This window comes from Eubalaena glacialis, chromosome 4, assembly GCF_028564815.1.
Source record: "Eubalaena glacialis isolate mEubGla1 chromosome 4, mEubGla1.1.hap2.+ XY, whole genome shotgun sequence".
Taxonomy (NCBI): Eukaryota; Metazoa; Chordata; class Mammalia; order Artiodactyla; family Balaenidae; genus Eubalaena; species Eubalaena glacialis.
In genome coordinates this window covers 112,587,890-112,610,805 of record NC_083719.1, presented here as the reverse complement: position 1 = coordinate 112,610,805, position 22,916 = coordinate 112,587,890, and the positions used below count along the sequence as shown (strand labels likewise).

General features: G+C 37.0%; 1 protein-coding gene across 1 annotated transcript in view; it reads left to right on the top strand.

Moving 5' to 3' along the window:
- Positions 1–4,376, top strand: part of CDKL3 (cyclin dependent kinase like 3) — a 44,876-nt gene extending 40,500 nt beyond the window's left edge. Inside the window, exons 11-13 of the mRNA XM_061189604.1 lie at positions 764–926; positions 1,742–1,839; positions 4,326–4,376. Of these exons, the coding sequence (XP_061045587.1) occupies positions 764–926; positions 1,742–1,839; positions 4,326–4,376 (312 nt within the window). The remainder of the gene's footprint in view (positions 1–763; positions 927–1,741; positions 1,840–4,325) is intronic.
- Positions 4,377–22,916: the final 18,540 nt, after the last annotated feature.

The following is a 22,916-nucleotide window of genomic DNA, read 5'->3' as shown; positions in this document are numbered from 1 at the left end:
CTTCCAAGAAATGATTTTAATATCTTACTTTTTAGATTTAGAGCAATTACCAAATAAATACATCTTTTCACAAGAAAACATAATCAATGTAGTTCATTTCCTCATTTTTCACATAGGAAAATAGTTCAATTAAAAATTGAAGCACAGTGTTATTTATAATAATAAAACATTGAAAACAACACAAATCCATCCAAGAGCAAGTGACTGGTTAAGTACGTTAAAGTACATCCACACAGTGGGATACTACGCATTACATTGTGGAAGAGTGTTCATTAACCTAGGAAAGTTTCTATCATCTGTTGTCAAGTGAGCAAAAACAGGTAACACAAAAGTTTTTCCAGAATGCTGAGTTCACAAGTAATTTTTTCCTTTGGGTTTTCCTAGTGTCCAGAGCACATCATTTTGTAAATAGAAAAATAAGTTATTAATAAAACGAACTGAAGCAATTTGTCCAAAGTCAAAATGCAATGAATAGGATCAAAAATTAAAAGTTGAGACTGTGGTTCTTATGATCAAGACTATTCTCAGCATATTGAATATGCTAGAAAAAGTTTACTTTATAAAATTTTTATTGGAGTTTGATCTGTTTATATGTTTGATGGTATTCTCTTCTACTTCTTACTTATTAAAATAACCTTGCAAAGATAGTTATTTTTATGCCTATCTTATACCATCCAAATGGCTGGCATTTGTAGGCTTGTCATTCAATAAGCAGTTACATACCTTTCTTCAAATTAACTCTTGTTTATTTGTTTTTTTTTAGAGCCGAATGGAGAAGGGTGTGTTTAATGAGCGAACAGGTCAAAGTGACCAAATGGCAAATGGAAACAAAAGGAAGCTGAATTTTTCCAGAACTAACAGGAAAGAATTCCATTTCCCAGACTTGCCTTTCACAATACAGTCAAAGGAGATGAAAGGAATGGAAGGTACATATTTGTTGCATAGCTTTGGAAATCTACAGACTTAATCTTTTACAAGATCTTTTTTGGTAATATAACTTAGATGTTATAACGTGATTTAGGTAGAAAGGAGTATATTGCTATGCAAAATATTTTCAGCTGATGAAAAATTTTTTCCCATAGTCAAATAATGGGTAAGACTTAAAGGAGATAACTTTAAAAAAGGGTTAAGAAAACTTTAAAAAGTAAAATTTTCATTAGCTCAATTTTGTTGGAATGTTAGAACAGTATTTGAGGAAGGTGCTTTTGGTTTAGTATATGACCTGGGGTAAATCAGTTTCCTCTGTTTCTCTGTGATAACTTGCCCATATAATAGGAGGAATGATATGTGTGCTTCAGGCATCCAAGGGTTTAGTAGATTAAGATTTATAACATGTACTGAGCTCATAAAATGGAACTCATTTTTTTGCAGTGTTATTATTATGTTTCTTTGAAGAACAGTGACACCTTGTGAAAAGATAATATAAGAGCAAGAAAATAGTACTTGCATAGCTCAAGAGGAATTATCTGATCCACTTAACAGTTATACTCAGAATTTTATAAATAACTGTCCTCCTTATTTAGAGGACAGACTGGTAGACTGTTAGTAAAATTATATAACAAATCATTTATATCTGGCACATAATACCATTACAACTCATGATTTGTTCAGTTCCTTTATAATAAACTCAGAAACTGACTTCAGTGGATATCAGAATTTCCATTTAAAACTCTTGAAAAGGAAGGTAAAATTTCAAGGTAGGAGTAACAATTTCTCATTGTTGTATATATTTTTGCAAAAGTTAAACAGATAAAAGTGCTGAAGAGGGAATCAAAGAAAACAGATTCATCTAAAATACCAACTTTACTTAATGCAGATCAATATCAAGAAAAACAAGAGGTAAGACTTTTTTTTTTACAGATTTTTTTTTTTAATTTTTATTTATTTATTTATTTATTATTTTTGGCTGTGTTGGGTCTGCGTTTCTGTGCGAGGGCTTTCTCTAGTTGCGGCGAGTGGGGGCCACTCTTCATCGCGGTGCGCGAGCCTCTCACTGTCGCGGCCTCTCTTGTTGCGGAGCACAGGCTCCAGACGCGCAGGCTCAGTAGTTGTGGCTCACGGGTCCAGTTGCTCCGCGGCATGTGGGATCTTCCCAGACCAGGGCTCGAACCCGTGTCCCCTGCATTGGCAGGCAGATTCTCAACCACTGCGCCGCCAGGGAAGCCCAGACTTTTTTATTTATAGCTTTTACTAAGTAATGCTGTTTAGAACCCTTGACTTAGTATATAATTTTAGTTATTACTGTTGGAAAGTCAGATAAAAATTCATAATGCTGTAATCTTTGACCTCTAGAAACAGAACTAAAATTTCCTAGAATAATCAATTACGAAAGTTTTTTAAAGGTTATTTTTTGAGAGTAGTAAATACGAACTCTCATTTGAATGTTGAGTGATTGAATATATGGTACCCAGGGAAAATAGTATGTGTGTTACGTGTACTACCTAGTGGTGGGTAAACCATGCCAGAGGAAAGGAATAATGGTATAAACATAGGATTATACTGGCCACAAGAACATATGTATTTTGTCTTTGGCCTTTTTCTTCCTGTGTTTTTGTCCAATTTACTCCCCCATCTCTGCTCTCTACCTACTGTCCTATTTTCAAAGATTTGCTCTCAGCTATCAGATAATCTTGAATTTTATTTGGGAATCTTGAAGCCATCAACATCTAAATGAATACTCTTTAAAGGTACTCTTTTAAGGGAAAGGGATTATGCTGAGCACCCACTGAATTAAATTATATTGACAGCCTTCTATCCTGTACACCTGTGAGGTCATTAACTTTGTTATCTCAGTTTCTTATTTTCTAAATAAAATTGACTACATTTTTATTCATGATAAAATTAGTACATACTTCCTAAGGAAATTTGAAGAAATTAGAAGATAGAAACTTTGATCTGAAATTATGTAGGACGGTATTTTAACTAAGTCTATTCAATCTCTGCAACATTCAGGTAAGAGTTATCAGACACTGTTAGACTTATTTTCACAGTGACATTTATGCCTTATTCCTGGCCTACAACTTGTTAACAACTCCACAATCAACTTTGCAGAAAAGAAATATTTTCTAGGTAGAACAAGAAAGGCATTAATGGTCATCTTTTAGTTTGTTATGAAAAGTAATAAAGTGGCTTTAAACTTTTAAACCTGGGTCACAGCATGTTGAACAGCACACCATTTGCACATTTTTTGAATGATTGGGTGAGTTAGGGCTCTTGAGTTTGGGCAGACTAGTAATGTGCTACATGTGTTTATCCTACTGTCCTATGAGAGCCCCCAGAACTAAAATTACATTTTAATGCAGGAAGAAAGGAACTCTTAAGACAGTTCTGTCATTTTAAAAATACAAAAGTAAGTAGGAAAGGAAAACCCCTTTTTGTACATACGGTGTAGAACTCCTGAAAAGACGATCTTTTTAAGAGTAATGTTGAGGGCTTCCCTGGTGGCGCAGTGGTTGAGAGTCTGCCTGCCAATGCAGGGGAGACGGGTTCGAGCCCTGGTCTGGGAAGATCCCACATGCCGCGGAGCAACTAGGCCCGTGAGCCACAACTACTGAGCCTGCGCGTCTGGAGCCTGTGCTCCACAACAAGAGAGGCCACGATAGTGAGAGGCCCGCGCACCGCGATGAAGAGTGGCCCCCACTTGCCGCAACTAGAGAAAGCCTTCGCACAGAAACGAAGACCCAACACAGCCATAAATAAAAAATAAATAAATAAATAAATAAAATTAAAAAAAAAAAAAAAAGAGTAATGTTGAAACAGTTGTAGTTGTTAGAAATATCCAGAAGTTGTCAGTGATGGTTGTAGTTTATTTGTACTAATCATTCAAATGCAGTTCTGACAAGCGACTGAAATTGCATGTAAGACTGGTTCAATTGCTTTTAATAAATTAATGTCAGAATTAAGAAAATTTCCTAAATTTCGAGTTGGTAGTTTGTTAATTTAGAGCATGAGAGAATATGACATGTTTTAAAAAACTAAGATAGGGAATGGCAACTTATTTGTTCTATTCATTGATTTGTTTTTGAATTACCAAATCACATCCAGGCACTTCCCAGTTAATAGTATATACATGAACTGAATAGACTCTGTGACCTAGAGAGAAATTCTAATTACTGCTGATGAGTGAGTTAGGCAAGAAAGAAGAGTCCATAGAAAAGCCACCTTCAGTTTTGTCTCATGATGATAATAAGGAATACTTTGCTAAATAGTCTTCCTGTACCTTATAAAATAACCCCCAGGTTATAAGTACTTATCTGTGGCTGTATTTCCTTAGCCAAAGACTCACCATTTCCTCAATTAAGGTCCTGTTTCTATTTACTTTTTAGAATACAGGAAATGCACAAACTGAAAGGAAGAACCTGCCAGATGTAGAGTAGAAAATGCAGCTGCTGAAAATTCAGGGAATCCCAGAATCACTGTATGGTTAAAAAAAAATCCTTTTTATTAATATTACATACACAAAAATGCTGACTGGAGAATTCTACAGATATATCGTAAATCCTGTGTAGTTATGTGTATACTCACCTATAATTGTTTTTAAATTTATTAATCTTTAAATTATTCATGTTTTCTTAATTTGAACATTAATTTATAAAAACTTCCTGACTGGTACATCCTAATAAAACTACAGCTTATGTTAAGTCATATAATTTTATTTGATGACCTGTTATCTCAGTCATGTTTGATTAGTGGTCATTCTTAGCTTTGGTTCAGAACTTTATAATTATAGATGGAAAAGTTTCTAAATGCGTAATAAAGTGAGTTCCCAATGTCTGGGAGCACCAAACATTTCTGAGCAAACAAATACACTTGATAAGCATGAAACGTGGGTTTGGTTTCACACTGGACGTTCTGGAGCAGTATTTAAACATCATGAAGGTTGTTTAAAAGGATGGAAATTGAGCAAAGCATTGAAGCAAATCTTTTGGCTTGACCAGCATATTTATCATTTAGTAGTTTATATAGAATATATTGTTACATATAATTTAACATTAATACAGGCAAGGTTTTGGCAACATGTATTTACATTCTTATCCCACTTATTGGCTTGGTTTCTAACTTTAGGGTGGAGATGGCCATTGTAAGGGGAAGAATTTGAAGAGGAACAGATTTTTTTTCTGGCAGTGTCTTTTCTTTTAAATCTTAAAAATACAAATTGACAAGTCTTCCCTTTTAATTTTATGTACAATAGAAATGTAACATGAGCTGTTAAGGCAGCAATTCGTTGGTATCATCATCCAACTTTGTTTTGTTAGCAAACCATTCACTGTTTTCTTCTTTCTTTCTTCTAAGAATTCTGTTGATGTGATGTCTTGATTTGGAATTATAAAGTCGTCTCCTCTCTGCCTGCTTCTTTACTTGCCATGATTACTGAGTAGGTAACACATCCTGTCATATGACACACACTGTATTTATACTGATCTCTGCCCTCTGCTAGTCACATAACCTAAGTGTCAGTTATTTCCTAGAATGCTCAGGCTTCCTGAAGTGAGTTCTCAATGAAATATCTGACATTTTTCTAAAAGCAGTTCATTACTATTACATGATTACATAGCTGACTAACATGTTCTGTTATAATATTTATAACTTATAATATTTATAAAGTATCAGAAAATTATATGGTGTTTAAATATTAATTTTTTTATCCCTTTCAACAACTGCCAGCACTCTTCCAGTTTCCTAGTTCAGTCTGATAGTGCCTTTTATGTGGTACAAACTTTTTCTATTTATGTATGACCCAGAAGAGGTATACTACCAAAATTCTTGATTGTCATATTTTTCAAAAAACAATAAAGTGGGATTATCTGGTATTTTACAAGGACTCTGCCTGATTTTGTATTTACTAAATAGACGTGAAAAACAAAGGAAACATAATTTCCTTTGTTTGATAATTTGATAGTTTGATAATTTCTTTTGATCTCTTTTCAACTCATTAAAAGGTTGATTAAAATTAACAGCTCAGATTATTATATATAACATATCTTTCTAACAGACTCCCTGTTAGCTTTAGTAACTAATCTCATCCAGGGAAATTAAGAGTTGTTCCTGTGGTGGGTTCAGTAAATATAGGTCTGCCCATTGCCTATTGCATTTATATATTTGTTGATCCTTACATCAAAGGATTGTCCTTTTTTTTCAATTTCTACAAAAATGCCTGCTGGGATTTTGACTGGGATTGTGTTAAAATCTATACATCAATTTGAGGAGAATAGATATCTTAGAAATATTGAGTCTTCCAACCCAGAAGCATGGTATAAACTCTCCATTTATTTACATCTTTAAATTTTTTCTGTAATATTTTGTAGCAGTCTTATACATCACTCATTAAAGTTACTCCTATGTGTCTTAGTTTTTCAGGCTATTATAGATGGTATCGTTTTTTAATATCTTCTAGTTGGTTGTTGCTAGTATTACAGAGGTACAATTTGTTTTTATATTGTGATCCTGTATTCTGAGACCTTGCTAAATTAAATTTATTTATTCTAGTAGGTTTCCTTCATTCCTTCATTCCTTCCTTCTTTTTTTTCTCTATTCCTTAGGATTTCCTATATAAGCAATTATAGCATCTGCAGATAAAGATAGTTTTACTTCTTCCTGTCCAGTGTTTCTGTGATGTGTGACAATGTTGCACAGAAGTAGTGAGAGTGGGCATTCTTACCTTTTTTCCTATACCAGAGAGAAAACATTCAGCCTTTTCCATTAAGTATGATGTTAATTGTAGGTTTTATGTAGACAATTTTTATTAGCTTGAAGAAGTTTCTGTCTGTTTCTGTTTGTTGAGTGTCCTTACCATGAACAGGTGTTAAATTCTGTTAAATACTTTTCCTGTATGTTCTGAGATGTTTTATGATTTTCCTCCTTTTTTCTGTTAATGTGAATTACATTAATTGATGTTTTAATGTTAAATCAACCCTACATTCCTAGCATTAAGCTCCACTTGATCCTTTTTATGTATTGTATTGAATTTGATTGGTTAATATTTTATTAAGATTTTGACATCTACATTAATGAGGGATTTTAGTCCCTTTTTTTTTCTTGTGTTATCTTTGCCTGCTTTTGATAATCAGTGTTAAGGTGCTTTATAAAATGAGTTGGGAAGTTTTACCTCCTCTTCTCTTTTCTGAAAGAATTTGTGGAGGATTGATTTTATTTCCTCCTTAAACATTTTTTAGAAATCACCAGTGAGGCCAGCAGGGCCTAAAGTTTCCTTTGTGGAAAGATTTTAAGATGCAACTTCAATTTTCCTTAAATTTATTTAATAAATATGGAGCTATCCAGATTTGCTATTTCTCCTGTGTCAGGTTTTTTGTTTTTTGTTTTTTTAAATATTTATTTATTTAGGCTGTGCTAGGTCTTAGTTGCAGCACACGGGATCTTCATTGAGGCTTGCAGGATCTTTAGTTGTGGCACGCATGTGGGACCTAGTTCCCCAACCAGGAATCGAACCTGGGCCCCCTGCATTGGGAGCTCAGAGTCTTACCCACTGGACCACCAGGGAAGTCCCTCCTGTGTCAGTTTTGGTAATTTGCCTCTTTCAAGGAATTTATCCATTCCATCAAAGTTGTTGATTTTTATTGGCGTAACATTGATTATCATTTGCCCTTGTTATCATTGAAGAGGTGATGTTCCCATTATCATTTCTTGTATTGGTAATTTGTAGGGGTTTGTTGGGGGGTTAGTCTAGCTAGAGGTTTATCAACTTTCCTAATTTTTTTGAAGAACCAGCTTTTGGTTTTATTGTTTCTATTGTTTGTTTCTTATTTTATTGATTTATGTTCTTTTCTTTCCTCTATTTATTTTGGGTTTAATTTGCTCTTTGTAATATTGTGATATAATAAGAAATACAAATATTTAGTCTTTGTCCCCTTTTCCTGACACAGAGGTCCCAAAACCTTTATAATTTCCTGACTGATAGGAGTGAGAGGAACATCTTTGTTATTCATTATAAGCCCCTTTCAACCATACCTGAGTTTATGCTAATGAGGTATTTATGTCTCATATCTTTACTAATTTTCAGTATACTAGTTTATTAATTGCTGAGGGAGGAATATTAAAATCTTCAACTGTAATTATATATTTGTCTCTTTCTCCTTTCAGTTCTAGTAGTAGTTGCTTTCTGCATTTTGAAGCTTTGTTATTGGGTACATATATATTTAGGACTATTATATACCTGATGAAATTGACCTTTATCTGCTGCTCATTGACTGAAAACAGTTGTTTATTTTTTCCAGTTTTACCATTGTTTAAGGTAATATCAATACCTATTAATCACGGCTGGAACTAGAAGTTTAGTTAAAGAATTCTGAAAGTGGAGAGATCTAGTCACTATTGTGAATAAGGAGTAAACTTTAGAGTCATTACCAAAAGTTCTAGCTCTATCTTATATAAAATGTCCCTGATTGTCTGTCCTTTTAGTTTAAGACTATCCCTAAGGATATAGATATGGGGACAGGAATTTGTAGGGACTTGCCTGTGCCTTTTGTTGTTCTTATTCTGGTTATCGTAATGATCATTTATTCTGTAAATTCTTTGCCAATAATATGAGAGTTTGAAGTATGAAGTTTGCCAGTAGAACTTCAGCAGTAGACATAGTTAGACAGGTTGGATAGTTTATTGGCTGCTAATACTTGTCAAAAGTTATTAGTTCATAGTGATTATTATCTACTGTTCTTCCAAATGACTGTAAACCAACTGGTCATTCTTTCTGGGTCTTCAAGTTTCAAAATTAAGGTGTACAAATCTGTTCTTCTTTTGCCAATGACATTTTAAAGAAGGGTGCTATGTTTGTCTGCCTTCTGATAGGTTTCCCAAATAACAACTATAACTAATCAATTATAACTATTTCTTAGCAATCCTAGGATGAGTGACAATATATTAGACAAGTGTGAATAGACCACACTCTCTCTACATTCCCTTGGTGAGCTCATCCAGATGCATGGCCTTAAATATCATTTATATACTGATGACTCTTAATTCTCTCTCTCTAGCCTGGACTTGACCATGTAACTCCAGACTCAGATTTCCAATTGTCCATTCAATAGCTCTGCTAAAATGTATAATAGGTATCTCAAACTTATCATGTCCCAAATTAAGGTCCTGATCTCTGCCCTACTCTCTGCTACTCCTCCGTGTTTCCCCATCTTAGTTAAGGGCAACTCCATTTCTTCCAGTTGCTCAGGAGAAAAATCTTGGAGTAATCCTTGACTTCTCTCTCTCTCTGCATCTCTAACCTACATCCTTTCAGCTCTACTGTTAAAGTATTTCCAGGATTTGACTACTTTTTACCCCTCTACTGCTATTTACAACATTTGTTGCCTGGATTTTGTAGTAGTCTTCTAGTAACTGATCTTCCTACTTTCACGCTTGTTCAACCTTCATTTTCTTATCAACTCACTGGCTGGGTATTCTTTTTTTTTTTTTAATACAACTTTATTGGAGTATAATTGCTTCACAATACTGTGTTAGTTTCTGTTGCACAAGGAAGCAAATCAGCCATATGCATACACATGTCCCCATATCCCCTCCCTCTTGAGCCTCCCTCCAGTCCTCCCTATCCCACCCCTCTAGGTCATCGCAAAGCACTGAGCCAATCTCCCTGTGCTATGCTGCTGCTTCCCACCAGCCAACTATTTTATATTTGGTAGTGTATATATGTCGATGCTACTCTCACTTGGCCCCAGCTTCGCCCTCCCACCCCATGTCATCAAGTCCATTCTCTATGTCTACCTCTTTATTCCTGCCCTGCAACTAGGTTCATCAGTACCATTTTTTTCTTTTTTTTTCAGATTCCATATATATGCGTTAGCATATGGTATTTGTTTTTCTCCTTCTGACTTACTTCACTCTTCATGACAAACTCTAGGTCCATCAACCTCACTGCAAATAACTCAATTTCGTTTCTTTTTATGGCTGAGTAATATTCCATTGTATATATGTGCCACATCTTCTTTATCCATTCATCTGTCAATGGACATTTAGGTTGGTTCCATGTCCTGGCTATTGTAAATAGTGCTGCAGTGAACATTGTGGTGCATGTCTCTTTTTTAAATTATGGTTTTCTCAGGGTATATGCCCAGTAGTGGGATTGCTGGGTCATATGGTAGTTCTATTTTTAGTTTTTTAAGGAACCTCCATACTGTTTTCCATAGTGGTTGTATCAATTTACATTCCCACCAACAGTGTAGGAGGGTGCCCTTTTCACCACACCCTTTCCAGTATTTATTGTTTCTAGATTTTTTGATAATGGCCATTCTGACCAGCGTGAGGTGATACCTCATTGTAGTTTTGATTTGCATTTCTCTAATAATTAGTGATGTTGAGCAGCTTTTCATGTGTCTCTTGGCCATCTATATGTCTTCCTTGGTGAAATGTCTATTTAGGTCTTCTGCCCATTTTTTAACTGGATTGTTTGTTTTTTTGATACTCAGCTCCATGAGCTGTTTGTATATTTTGGAGATTAATCCTTTGTTCGTTGTTGCATTTGCAAATATTTTCTCCCATTCTGAGGGTTGTCTTTTTGTCTTGTTTATGGTTTCCTTTGCTGTGCAAAAGCTTTTAAGTTTAGTTAAATCCCATTTGTTTATTTTTGTTTTTATTTCTGTTACTCTAGGAGGTGGGTCAAAAAAGATCTTGCTGTGGTTATGTCAAAGTGTGTTTTTCCTATGTTTTCCTCTAAAAGTTTTACAGTGTCTGGTCTTACATTTAGTTCATTAATCCATTTGGAGTTTATTTTTGTGTATGGTGTTAGGTAGTGTTCTAATTTCATTCTTTTACATGTAGCTGTCCGGTTTTCCCAGCACCAGTTATTGAAGAGGCTGTCTCTTCTCCATTGTATGTTCTTGCCTCCTTTGTCGTAAATTAGGTGCCCATATGTGCATGGGTTTATCTCTGGGCATTCTATCCTGTACCATTGATCTATATTTCCGTTTTTGTGCCAGTACCATACTGTCTTGATTACTGCAGCTTTGTGGTATAGTTTGAAGTTGGGGAGCCTGACTCCTCCAACTCCATTTTTCTTTCTCAAGATTGCTTTGACTATTCGGGACCTTTTGTGTTCCATACAAATTGTAAGATTTTTTTTTTCTTTTTTGTTTTTGGCTGCGTTCAGTCTTCGTTGCTGTGCTCAGGCTTTCTCTAGTTGTGGTGAGTGGGGGCTACTCTTTGTTGCAGTGCACGGGCTTCTCATTGGGATGGCTTCTCTTGTTGTGGAGCACAAGCTTTAGGCACACGGGCTTCAGTAGTTGTGGCTCGCAGGCTGTAGAGTGCAGGCTCAGTAGCTGTGGCGCGTGGGCTTAGTTGCTCCGCGCCATGTGGGATCTTCCTGGACCAGGGCTCGAACCCATGTCCCCTGCATTGGCAGGCAGATTCTTAACCACTGCACCACTAGGGAAGCCCACGAGTTGTAAGATTTTTTGTTCTAATTCTGTGAAGAATGCCATTGGTAATTTGATAAGGATTGCATTGAATCTGTAGATTGCTTTCAGTAGTATAGTCATTTTCACAATATTAATTTTTCCAATCCAAGAACATGGTATATTTCTCCATCTGTTTATGTCATCTTTGATTTCTTTCATCAGTGTTTTATAGTTTTCTGAGTACAAGTCTTTCGCCTCCTTAGGCAGGTTTATTCCTAGGTATTTTATTCTTTTTGTTGCAGTGGTAAATGGGAGTGTTTCCTTAATTTCTCTTTCGGATTTTTCGTTGTTGGTGTATAGGAATGCCAGAGATTTTGGTGCGTTAATTTTGTATCCTGCAACCTTACCAAATTCATTGATTAGTTCTAGTAGTTTTCTGGTGGCATCTTTAGGATTTTCAATGTATAGTATCATGTCATCAGCAAATAATGACAGTTTTACTTCTTCTTTTCCAATTTGTATTCCTTTTATTTCTTTTTCTTCTCTGATTGCCATGGCTAGGACTTCCAAAACTATGTTGAATAAGAGTGACGAGAGTGGACATCCTTGTCTTGTTCCTGATCTTAGAGGAAATGCTTTCAGTTTTTCACCATTGAGTATGATGTTTGCTGTGGGTTTGTCATATATGGCCTTTATTGTGTTGAGGTAGGTTCCCTCTATGCCCACTTTCTAGAGAGTTTTTGTCATAAATGGGTGTTGAATTTTGTCAAAAGCTTTTTCTGCATCTATTGAGATGATCGTATGGTTTTTATTCCTTAATTTGTTAATGTGGTGTATCACTCTGATTGAATTGCATATATTGAAGAATCCTTGCATCCCTGGGATAAATCTCACTTGATCATGGTGTATGATCGTTTTAATGTGTTGTTGGATTCTGTTTGCTAGTATTTTGTTGAGGATTTTTGCATCTATGTTCATCAGTGATACTGGTCTATAATTTTCTTTTTTTGTGGTATCTTTTTCTGGTTTTGGTATCAGGGTGATGGTGGCTTCATAGAATGAATTTGGGAGTGTTTCTCCCTCTGCAATTTTTTGGAAGAGTTGGAGAAGGATCGGTGTTAGCTTTTCTCTAAATGTTTGATAGAATTCGCCTGTGAAGCCATCTGGTCCTGGACTTTTGTTTCTTGGAAGATATTTTTTTTTTTAATTTTTATTTATTTATTTATTTATTTATGGCTGTGTTGGGTCTTCGTTTCTGTGCGAGGGCTTTCTCTAGTTGTGGCAAGTGGGGGCCACTCTTCATCGCGGTGCGCGGGCCTCTCACTATCGCGACCTCTCTTGTTGCGGAGCACAGGCTCCAGACGCGCAGGCTCAGTAATTGTGGCTCATGGGCCCAGCTGCTCTGCGGCATGTGGGATCTTCCCAGACCAGGGCTCGAACCCGTGTCCCCTGCAGTGACAGGCAGATTCTCAACCACTGCGCCACCAGAGAAGCCCGAAAAAAACCAAAGAATAAAATATGAAATAATTTTATTGGTGTGGTAGAATGTGCTTCCTATAGCATGCTAATATTCATTGCTCAAGTAGCTGAACAAGGAATGAATAGCAGTCATTCAGCATGGAGTTTAAAGGTGAAGTAGACAAGGTGAACTTATAGTTTGTTAGTGTTTTAATGGAGGAATTGAAACTTAGTTACATTTATAGGTAAAACTGAAGCATGCTTTTTAGGAACAGAATTCAGAAGAATCTCAGATAAGTTAGAAAAATTGTATCTCAAAATTTATAAAGAGACAAGGAAATTCAGGTAAGACAAGTGAAAGGGTAAAAAGAAATAATGCTCTACAAAGTGAGTTACAGTATATGGGTCAGAATTTTAGATTATCCACCTTAAGTCACCACATTTCTGTTTCTTTAGTGACTGCGTGTCAGGAGACCAGGCAAGTCCTAAATTAGTACCCTTAGTACTTGCCATAGAGTGAGAAATTGTGTGAGTGTTGTCTCAGTGTTATGAAGGTCTCTCAGTTAACTCTCTTGGCTTAGAATAAGTGAAGTAATTTGCTTGCTTAATTGGATGGTATCGAAAGAATAAACGAAGTATATAACTCAAAGAGGTAAATAAAATGAAGTTTGCTTCCGATTGACTTTCAGACTAACTTTGGGTTAAGGTGCTTGCTCTTCACAATTGGCTTTTCATTTAATGGATAGCAGTATAGAGATTGCAGGTATCCAGGGGCTATTACATGGTCTCTGTGCCGCTCTTGCCAAAGAGTAAAGATGATTCTGAAGCTCTCTTTGAGGTCACTTAGTCCTAACCTCCTCCAGAGGGAGCTCAGTGTCCAGCATTTCAGGACCTGGAGCTAGTGTCTGCCCTGATCTAACAGGACTAGCCATTCAGTTCCCTGTTGGACTGAACTAGTATATGAAGATGGAATCCTAATGAGACAGTGCTTTTTGCTCTAAATCAGTGGTTTTTACTCCCTGAGATGAGAAATATAATAAAATTGCATGCTAGGATTTGGGTTTCCTCAGGTGGATGACTCCAAAGTCTTAGGACCTTTCAAACCAAGCCCTAGATTATTTATATACATTTCAGACAGCATCTCTTGGGCATCTCTGAGTAATTTCTTTGTGGCTACTAATTATTACTTTGAACAGTATTATTAAAATGTTTAAAGCATCTGATGCCTCATGAAAAACCTTAAAAACCAGATTTATTATGGAATAATCTGCTATCAGTAGTCTTCCTTGGGTTGTTGTTTGATAGATTTGAGTTTAGAAAATTGGTTCCTTTAATTGCTGTCCTTTAAACAGAATATCTAGTGGTATCAGAATACTTATTGAAACTATACCTATAAATTTCTGGGGCTTTTTTCTTTTTAAAAATATTTGTTGAATGAACATTCAATTTTTATTAAAAGCCATGTAGTATGGGACTTCCTTGGCTGTCCAGTGGTTGAGATTTCTCCTTCCAATGTCGGGGGTGAGGTGGTTTGATCCCTGGTCAGGGAGCTGGGATCCCACATGCCTCAGGGCCAAAAAGCCAAAACGTAAAACAGAAGCAATATTGTAACAAATTCAGTAAAGACTTTAAAAATAGTCCACATGAAAAAAAATCTTAAAAAAAGAAAGCCACATAGTATAACAGAGTCCAGATTATAATCAGATTGCTTAAATTAGAATCATGGCTTTTACCACTTCTTCACTGGGGAGTGTGTGTGTGGTATTTTGTTGCCTCAGTTTTCCTCAGTTGGAAAATGGGGATAAGAATAGCTTATCTCTTAAGAGATTTTGTGAGGACTTACTGAGATAAAGTTTAATACACACAGGGCATAGTGAGTTTGTACTGCACTGATCAAATTTAGTTGTCTCCTTCAAAGATGCAGAATTATGGTTTTGTTTGTTTGGCCACGCCCACGGCTTGTGGGATCTTAGTTCCCTGACCAGGGATTGAACCCGGGCCACAGCAGTGAAAGCACAGAGTCCTAACCACTGGACCACCAGGGAATTCCCCAGAATTATGGTCTTTAATCTTAGTTCTTTTGTCCAAGTTGTCCGAGTTTATCCTGACTTCATTCACTTTGGTAATAAATTAGGTCTACAGGTGCCCTTTACTCTTGTTGTATACTGCCTGTGAAATTCTGAGGGGATCTGTGCCTTGGTCTCTATTTGTTTAGATATGAAGTTGGCATGGATGACAAATACATGTCTGCTCTGCATGTATAAAATGTTACATTACTTTTTTTTTAATAAATGTATTTATTTATTTTTGGCTGTGTTGGGTCTTTGTTGCTGTGCTCAGACTTTCTCTAGTTTTGGCGAGCGGGGGCTACTCTTTGTTGCAGTGTGCGGGCTTCTCATTGTGGTGGCTTCCCTTATTGCAGAGCACGGGCTCTAGGCATGCGGGCTTCAGTAGTTGTGGCTCGTGAGCTCTAGAGCGCAGGCTCAATAGTTGTGGTGGGGCTTCCCTGGTGGCGCAGTGGTTGAGAATCTGCCTGCCAATGCAGGGGACACGGGTTCGAGCCCTGGTCTGGGAAGATCCCATATGCCGCGGAGCAGCTAGGCCCGTGAGCCACAATTACTGAGCCTGCGCGTCTGGAGCCTGTGCTCCGCAACAAGAGAGGCCGCGATAATGAGAGGCCCGCGCACCGCGATGAAGAGTGGCCCCCACTTGCCGCAACTAGAGAAAGCCCTCGCACAGAAACGAAGACCCAACAGAGCCATAAATAATAAATAAATAAATAAAATTAAAAAAAAAAAAATAGTTGTGGTGCACGGGCTTAGTTGCTCCGCGGCATGTGGGATCTTCCCGGACCAGGGCTGATGGGATTGCCATTACTTGGTTCTCTGTAGCTACCAAAAGTCATGCAGAGAAGTGGGAACGGCAGAGGCAGTGGCAGCTGAATTGGCAGTCAACCAGGTCAAGTTTTGAAATCTGTTGGGTAGATATTCATGTGATGATTAGGAGTCCTGGTTTCAATCCTTTGGCCAAGTGGAGTTGTTACAAGTGGAAGGGGTTACAACTGGTAGCTCGGTAGGTTGCTGCTATGTGGCACTCATTTCCTTTCATTTGGAAGAAGGAACATAGAATATAGTCACAGTGATAGGAAGCACCCTGATGCATTTAACACCTTGAAGAATAAAATTAGACTACCGTTTTTTATTGTTTATACTATATATTATATATAAACAAATTTATATGTTTCACATCCTGCTTTATGATGCTAGTTACTTACCTCTTTTTTTTTTTTTTTTTTTTAATTTATTTTTGGCTGTGTTGAGTCTTCGTTTCTGTGCGAGGGCTTTCTCTAGTTGTGGCAAGTGGGGGCCACTCTTCATCGCGATGCACGGGCCTCTCACTGTCGCAGCCTCTCTTGTTGCAGAGCACAGGCTCCAGACGCGCAGGCTCAGTAGTTGTGGCTCACGGACCTAGTTGCTCCGCGGCATATGGGATCCTCCCAGACCAGGGCTCGAACCCGTGTCCTCTGCATTGGCAGGCAGATTCTCAACCACTGCACCACCAGGGAAGCCCTACTTACCTCTTAATTTATATCTTTGTACCTTTATATCCTACCCCCAGTACCTTCATATAATTAATGTACCTTGATATGTATGGAACAAATAATTTAAATTCAGAATGACCTTGGTAGTTTGAAGACGTGCTGAAGAATCAATGAATGATGTTAAAAATGATCAGTAAGAATCTGAGGCATGGATGTCACAGAGCAAGCTTGTCAGAAGAAATCTTGGGTTGGCAGTTAGTGGTGTCATGTTGCAGTTCTTTAAAACTTCAGAGCACTCACAATTCTGTGTGCCTTTAGGAGGGCTTAGTTGAAGTTTTTATCAAGTTTCAGCCTTCTCAGATCAAAAGCAATTCTACTTTTTCTTGGCAATACATGTACTAGATATCTGACTGTATGTGTGTTGGATATCCTGAAAAATTCCAATTATGAAACTTCTCATTAATGGCCAAAAGTTACTGGTGGTTTAGAGCATTGGAGATAAAGTCTAGGGCCTAAGCAAGGTGAGAAGTTGTATTGGAAACTACACATAAAGCTGAGTCCTTAAAAAGTGATACCCTTAGTAAAGAGTGAATTAGACAAAATATACTCCTCAAAGAGTGATTATAGAGAAATTTGTTTGTCTTGTCCTTGGCTCTGGATGGAAAAAAAAAATCAAACCAACAACCTTTCCCGAGAACTCATAACCATCCTTCATACAGGTTTGGTGTCGCATTTCACCTACTTGTGTGACCCAAAAAACCCAAGATTAGAATGTGGTTTAAAGTGCTACTGGGTAAGTAATGAAACCAGTTACCTGGCAGAAGCAAATACAAATACTCTCTGGAGGAATGCACTTTATTTTTTAAATTTTTAAAAAAATGTTATTTATTTTGATGTTTGAGTTTTTGTTTTTTGGTTTTCTTGGCTGCGTTGGGTCTTCATTGCTGCACGTGGGCTTTTCTCTAGTTGCAGAGAGTGGGGGCTTCTATTACTGTGGAGCATGGACTCTAGGCACGTGGGTTTAATAGTTGTGGCACATGTGATTAGTTGCTCTGTGGCATGTGGGATCTTCCTGGACCAGGGATCAAACCTGTGTCCCCTGCATTGGCAGGTGGATTCTAACCACTGCACCACCAGGGAAGTCCCAGGAATGTACTTTAAATGAAGGTCTTAAAGAATTTCCACAGATACTTTTACTATGAACATGGGCTCACTATTAAAAATCACAAACACATAAAAAATAAGGCAACATGAATGAGAGTTTGCAGAAACAGCAAACAGAAGCAAATCTGCTAAGACTTTATAAACTAATCAGATACACACAGAGGCTTATTTACTACATATAAAGAAATAAAGAGAATATTGATTGTATGATTTAAAAAAACAAGAGACTATAAAAAATAACCAGACAGATTTGGAAAAAGAAAAAATAGAACATCCATCTAGAAATAAATATATAATATTTGAAATTAGAATCCTAGTGGATTGGTCAAATGTTAATTAGCGCAGAAGAGAGAATTAGTGAACTTTAAAATAGATCTAAAAACTAGGGTGCCTTCCAGCTGCTGGTGGGGGACCCTAATGCCCAAGGACATGGGAGGGACCCCCAAGTGAACTGGTAGGATGTGGGGGGACTGAGGGGGAAGGAGAAGTGGAGGCCAGACAGGATCAGCACCCTGAGGCCGGGGAGCTCAGGAGAGGCAGGCGGGAGGGGACCTCTGGGAGGAGCAGGAGAGGAGGGCATTTGCCCTGCCACTCGAGCCCAGGAAGCCTGCTGGGCTCCCAGGTGAGGTCCCCCGCCCTCTGACACCAGGGGTGGGGGGCACACCTGGCCCCTTCTGTTGAGCCTAGGCCCCACCCCCACAGCCACTGGGGCTTTTTCCAGCCCTGTGGGTCCTGAGCATTGGCCCCGCCCACCACCCAAACCTCACCTTTTCTTAGGCCCCGTCCTCCACAACCAAGACCTTTCCCCCCTTTTTCTTTTCCCTCCTCCTCTTTTTACTATTGTGGTACTGTTGTACCTTCCAGTTGTTGATTCATCTATGTTTTTATTTTTATATTCTTTCTAACATATCTGTTAGTTTCCTAGTCTAATTTTATTTTTTACTTTGTTATTGTCTTTTTTTTTTTTGTCACCCCACGCAGCTTGTGGGATCTTGGTTCATGAGCCAGGGGTTGGGCCAAAGCTCCTGCAGTGGGAGCTCCAAGTCCAAACCACTGGACTGACAGAGAATCTCAGACCCCAGGGAGTGTTCATTGGAGTGAGGTCTCACAGAGATCCTCATCTCAGCACCAAAACCCAGCTCTACCCAACAGCCTACAAACTCCAGTGTTGGAAGCCTCAGGCCAAACAACCAGTAAGACAGCAACACAATCCCACTCATAAAAATCTTTAAAAATTAAAAAAAAAATAAATGAGACGGCAAAAAAAATATGTTACAGATGAAGGAGCAAGGTAAAACCTACAAAACTAAATAAATGAAGAGGAAATAGGCAATCTACCTGAAAAAGAATTCAGAGTAATCATAGTAAAGATGATCCAGAATCTTGGAAATAGAATGGAGGCACGGATTGAGAAAATACAAGAAATGTTTAACAGAGATCTAGAAGAACTCACGAACAAACAGATGAACAACACAATAACTGAACTGAAATGAAAAATACACTAGAAGGAATCAATAACAGAATAACGGAGGCAGAAGAACGAATAAATGAACTGGAAGAAAAAATGGTGGAAAAAACTGCCGAGGAGCAGAATAAAGAAAAAAGAATGAGAAGAATTGAAGACAATCTCAGAGACCTCTGGGACAACACTAAATGCACCAACATTCGAATTATAGGGATCCCAGAAGAAGAAGAGACAAAGAAAGGGTCTGAGAAAATATTTGAAAAGATTATAGTGGAAAACTTCCCTAACATGAGAAAGGAAATAGTCACCCAAGTCCAGGAAGCACAGAGAGTCCCATATAGGATAAACCCAAGGAAAAACACACCAAGACAACTATTAATCAAACTAACAAAAATTAAATTCAAAGAAAAAGTATTAAAAGCAGCAAGGGAAAAACAAAAAATAACATACAAAGGAATCCCCATAAGGTTATCAGCTGATTTTTCAGCAGAAACTCTGCAGGCCAGAAAGGAGTGGCAGGATATACTTAAGGTGATGAAAGAGAAAAACCTATAACCAAGATTACTCTACCCAGCAAAGATCTCATTCGTATTTGATGGAGAGATCAAAAGCTTTTCAGATAAGCAAAAGCTAAGAGAATTCAGCACCACCAAACCAGCTTTACAACAAATGCTAAAGAAACTTCTCTAAGCAGGAAACACAAGTGACAAAAAAGACCCACAAAAACAAACCCAAAACAATTAAGAAAATGTAATAGGAACATATATATCGATAATAAACTTGAATGTAAATGGATTAAATACCCCAACAAAAAGACACAGACTGGCTGAATGTATACAAAAATAAGACCCATATATATCCTGTCTACAAGAGACCCACTTCAGACCTAGGGACACATACAGACTGACAGTGAAGAGATAGAAAATGATATTCCATGCAAATGGAAATCAAAAGAAAGCTGGAGTAGCAATACTTGTATCAGATAAAATAGACTTTAAAATAAAGACTGTTACAAGAGATAAGGAGGGACACTACATAATGATCAAGGGATCAATCCAAGAAGGTATAACAATTATAAATGTTTATGCACCCAACATAGGAGCACTTCAATACATAAGGCAAATGCTAACAGCTATAAAAGAGGAAGTCGACAGTAACACAATAATAGTGGGGGACCTTAACACCTCACTTATACCAATGGACAGATCATCCAGACAGAAAATTAATAAGCTTTAAATGACACAATAGACCAGATAGATCTATTTGATATTTATAGAACATTCCACCCAAAAGTGGCAGAATACAATTCTTCTCAAGTGCACACAGAACATTCTCCAGGATAGATCACATCTTGGGTCACAAATCAAGCCTTGGAAAACTTTAGAAAATTGAAATCGTATCAAGTATCTTTTCTGACTACAACGCTATGAGATTGGAAATCAATTACAGGAAAAAAAACTGTAAAAAAACACAAATACATGGAGGCTAAACAGTGTGCTACTAAATAACCAAGAGATCACTGAAGAAATCAAAGAAGAAATTAAAAAATACATAGAAACAAATGACAATGAAAACACGGTGACCCAAAACCTATGGGACGCAGCAAAAGCAGTTCTAAGAGAGAATTTTATAGCAATTCAATCTCACCTCAAGAAGCAAGAAAAAATCTCAAACAACCTAACCCTACACTTAAAACAACTAGAGAAAGAAGAACAAAGAAAACCCAAAGTCAGTAGAAGGAAAGAATCATAAAGATCAGAGCAGAAATAAATGAAATAGAAACAAAGGAAACAATAGCAAAGATCAATAAAACTAAAAGCTGGTTCTTTGAGAAGATAAAAAAAAATTGATAAACCCATACCCAGACTCATCAAGAAAAAAAGGGAGAGTATGCAAATCAATAAAATTAGAAATGAAAAAGGAGAAATCACAACTGACACTGCAGAAATACAAAGGATTATAAGAGACCACTACAAACAACTATATGCCAATAAAATGGACAACCACAAAGAAATGGACAAATTCTTGGAAAGGTACAATTTTCCAAGACTGAACCAGGAAGAATTAGAAAATATAAACAGACCTATCACAAGTAATGAAATTGAAACCATAATTAAAAATCTTCCAAGAAACAAAAGTCCAAGACCAGATAGCTTCACAGGTGAATTCTATCAAACATTTAGAGAAGAGCTAACACCGATCCTTCTCCAACTCTTCCAAAAAATTGCAGAGGGAGAAACACTCCCAAATTCATTCTATGAAGCCACCATCACCCTGATACCAAAACGAGAAAAAGATACCACAAAAAAAGAAAAGTATAGACCAGTATCACTGATGAACATAGATGCAAAAATCCTCAACAAAATACTAGCAAACAGAATCCAACAACACATTAAAACGATCATACACCATGATCAAGTGAGATTTATCCCAGGGATGCAAGGATTCTTCAATATAGGCAAATTAATCAGTGTGATAAACCACATTAACAAATTAAGGAATAAAAACCATATGATCATCTCAATAGATGCAGAAAAAGCTTTTGACAAAATTCAACACCCATTTATGATAAAAACTCTCCAGAAAATGGGCATAGAGGGAACCTACCTCAACATAATAAAGACCATATATGACAAACCCACAGCAAACATCATACTCAATGGTGAAAAACTGAAAGCATTTCCTCTGAGATCAGGAACAAGACAAGGATGTCCACTCTGGCCACTCTTACTCAACATAGTTTTGGAAGTCCTAGCCATGGCAATCAGAGAAGAAAAAGAAATAAAAAGAATACAAATTGAAAAAGAAGAAGTAAAACTGTCACTGTTTGCTGATGAGATGATACTATTCACAGAAAATCTGAAAGATGCCACCAGAAAACTACTAGAACTAATAAGTGAATTTGGTAAGGTTGCAGGATGCAAAATAAATGCACCAAAATCTCTGGCATTCCTATACACCAACAACGAAAAATCCGAAAGAGAAATTAAGGAAACACTCCCATTTACCACTGCAACAAAAAGAATAAAATACCTAGGAATAAACCTGCCTAAGGAAGTGAAAGACTTGTACTCAGAAAACTATAAAACACTGATGAAAGAAATCAAAGATGACATAAACAGATGGAGAATTATACCATGTTCTTGGATTGCAAAAATCAATTTTGTGCAAATGACTATACTACTGAAAGCAATCTACAGATTCAATGCAATCCCTATCAAACTACCAGTGGCATTCTTCACAGAATTAGAACAAAAAATTTTACAATTCATATGGAAACACAAAAGACCCCAAATAGCCAAAGAAGTCTTGAGAAAAAAAAAATGGAGCTGGAGGAATCAGGCTCCCTGACTTCAAACTATACCACAAAGCTACAATAATCAAGACAGTATGGTACTGGCACAAAAACAGAAATATAGATCAACGGTACAGGATAGAATGCCCAGAGATAAACCCACGCACATATGGACACCTAATTTACGACAGAGGAGGCAAGAACATACAATGGAGAAAAGACAGCCTCTTCAATAAGTGGTGGTGGGAAAACTGTACAGCTACATGTAAAAGAATGAAATTAGAACACTACCTAACACCATACACAAAAATAAACTCCAAATGGTTTAAAGACCTAAATGTAAGACCAGACACTATAAAACTTTTAGAGGAAAACGTAGGAAAAACACTTTTTGACATAAACCACAGCAAGATCTTTTTTGACCCACCTCCTAGAGTAATGGAAATAAAAACAAAAATAAAAACATGGGACTTAATTAAACTTAAAAGCTTTTGCACAGCAAAGGAAACCATAAACAAGACGAAAAGACAACCCTCAGAATGGGAGAAAATATTTGCAAATGCAACAACGGACAAAGGATTACTCTCCAAAATATACAAACAGCTCATGGAGCTCAATATCAAAAAAACAAACAATCCA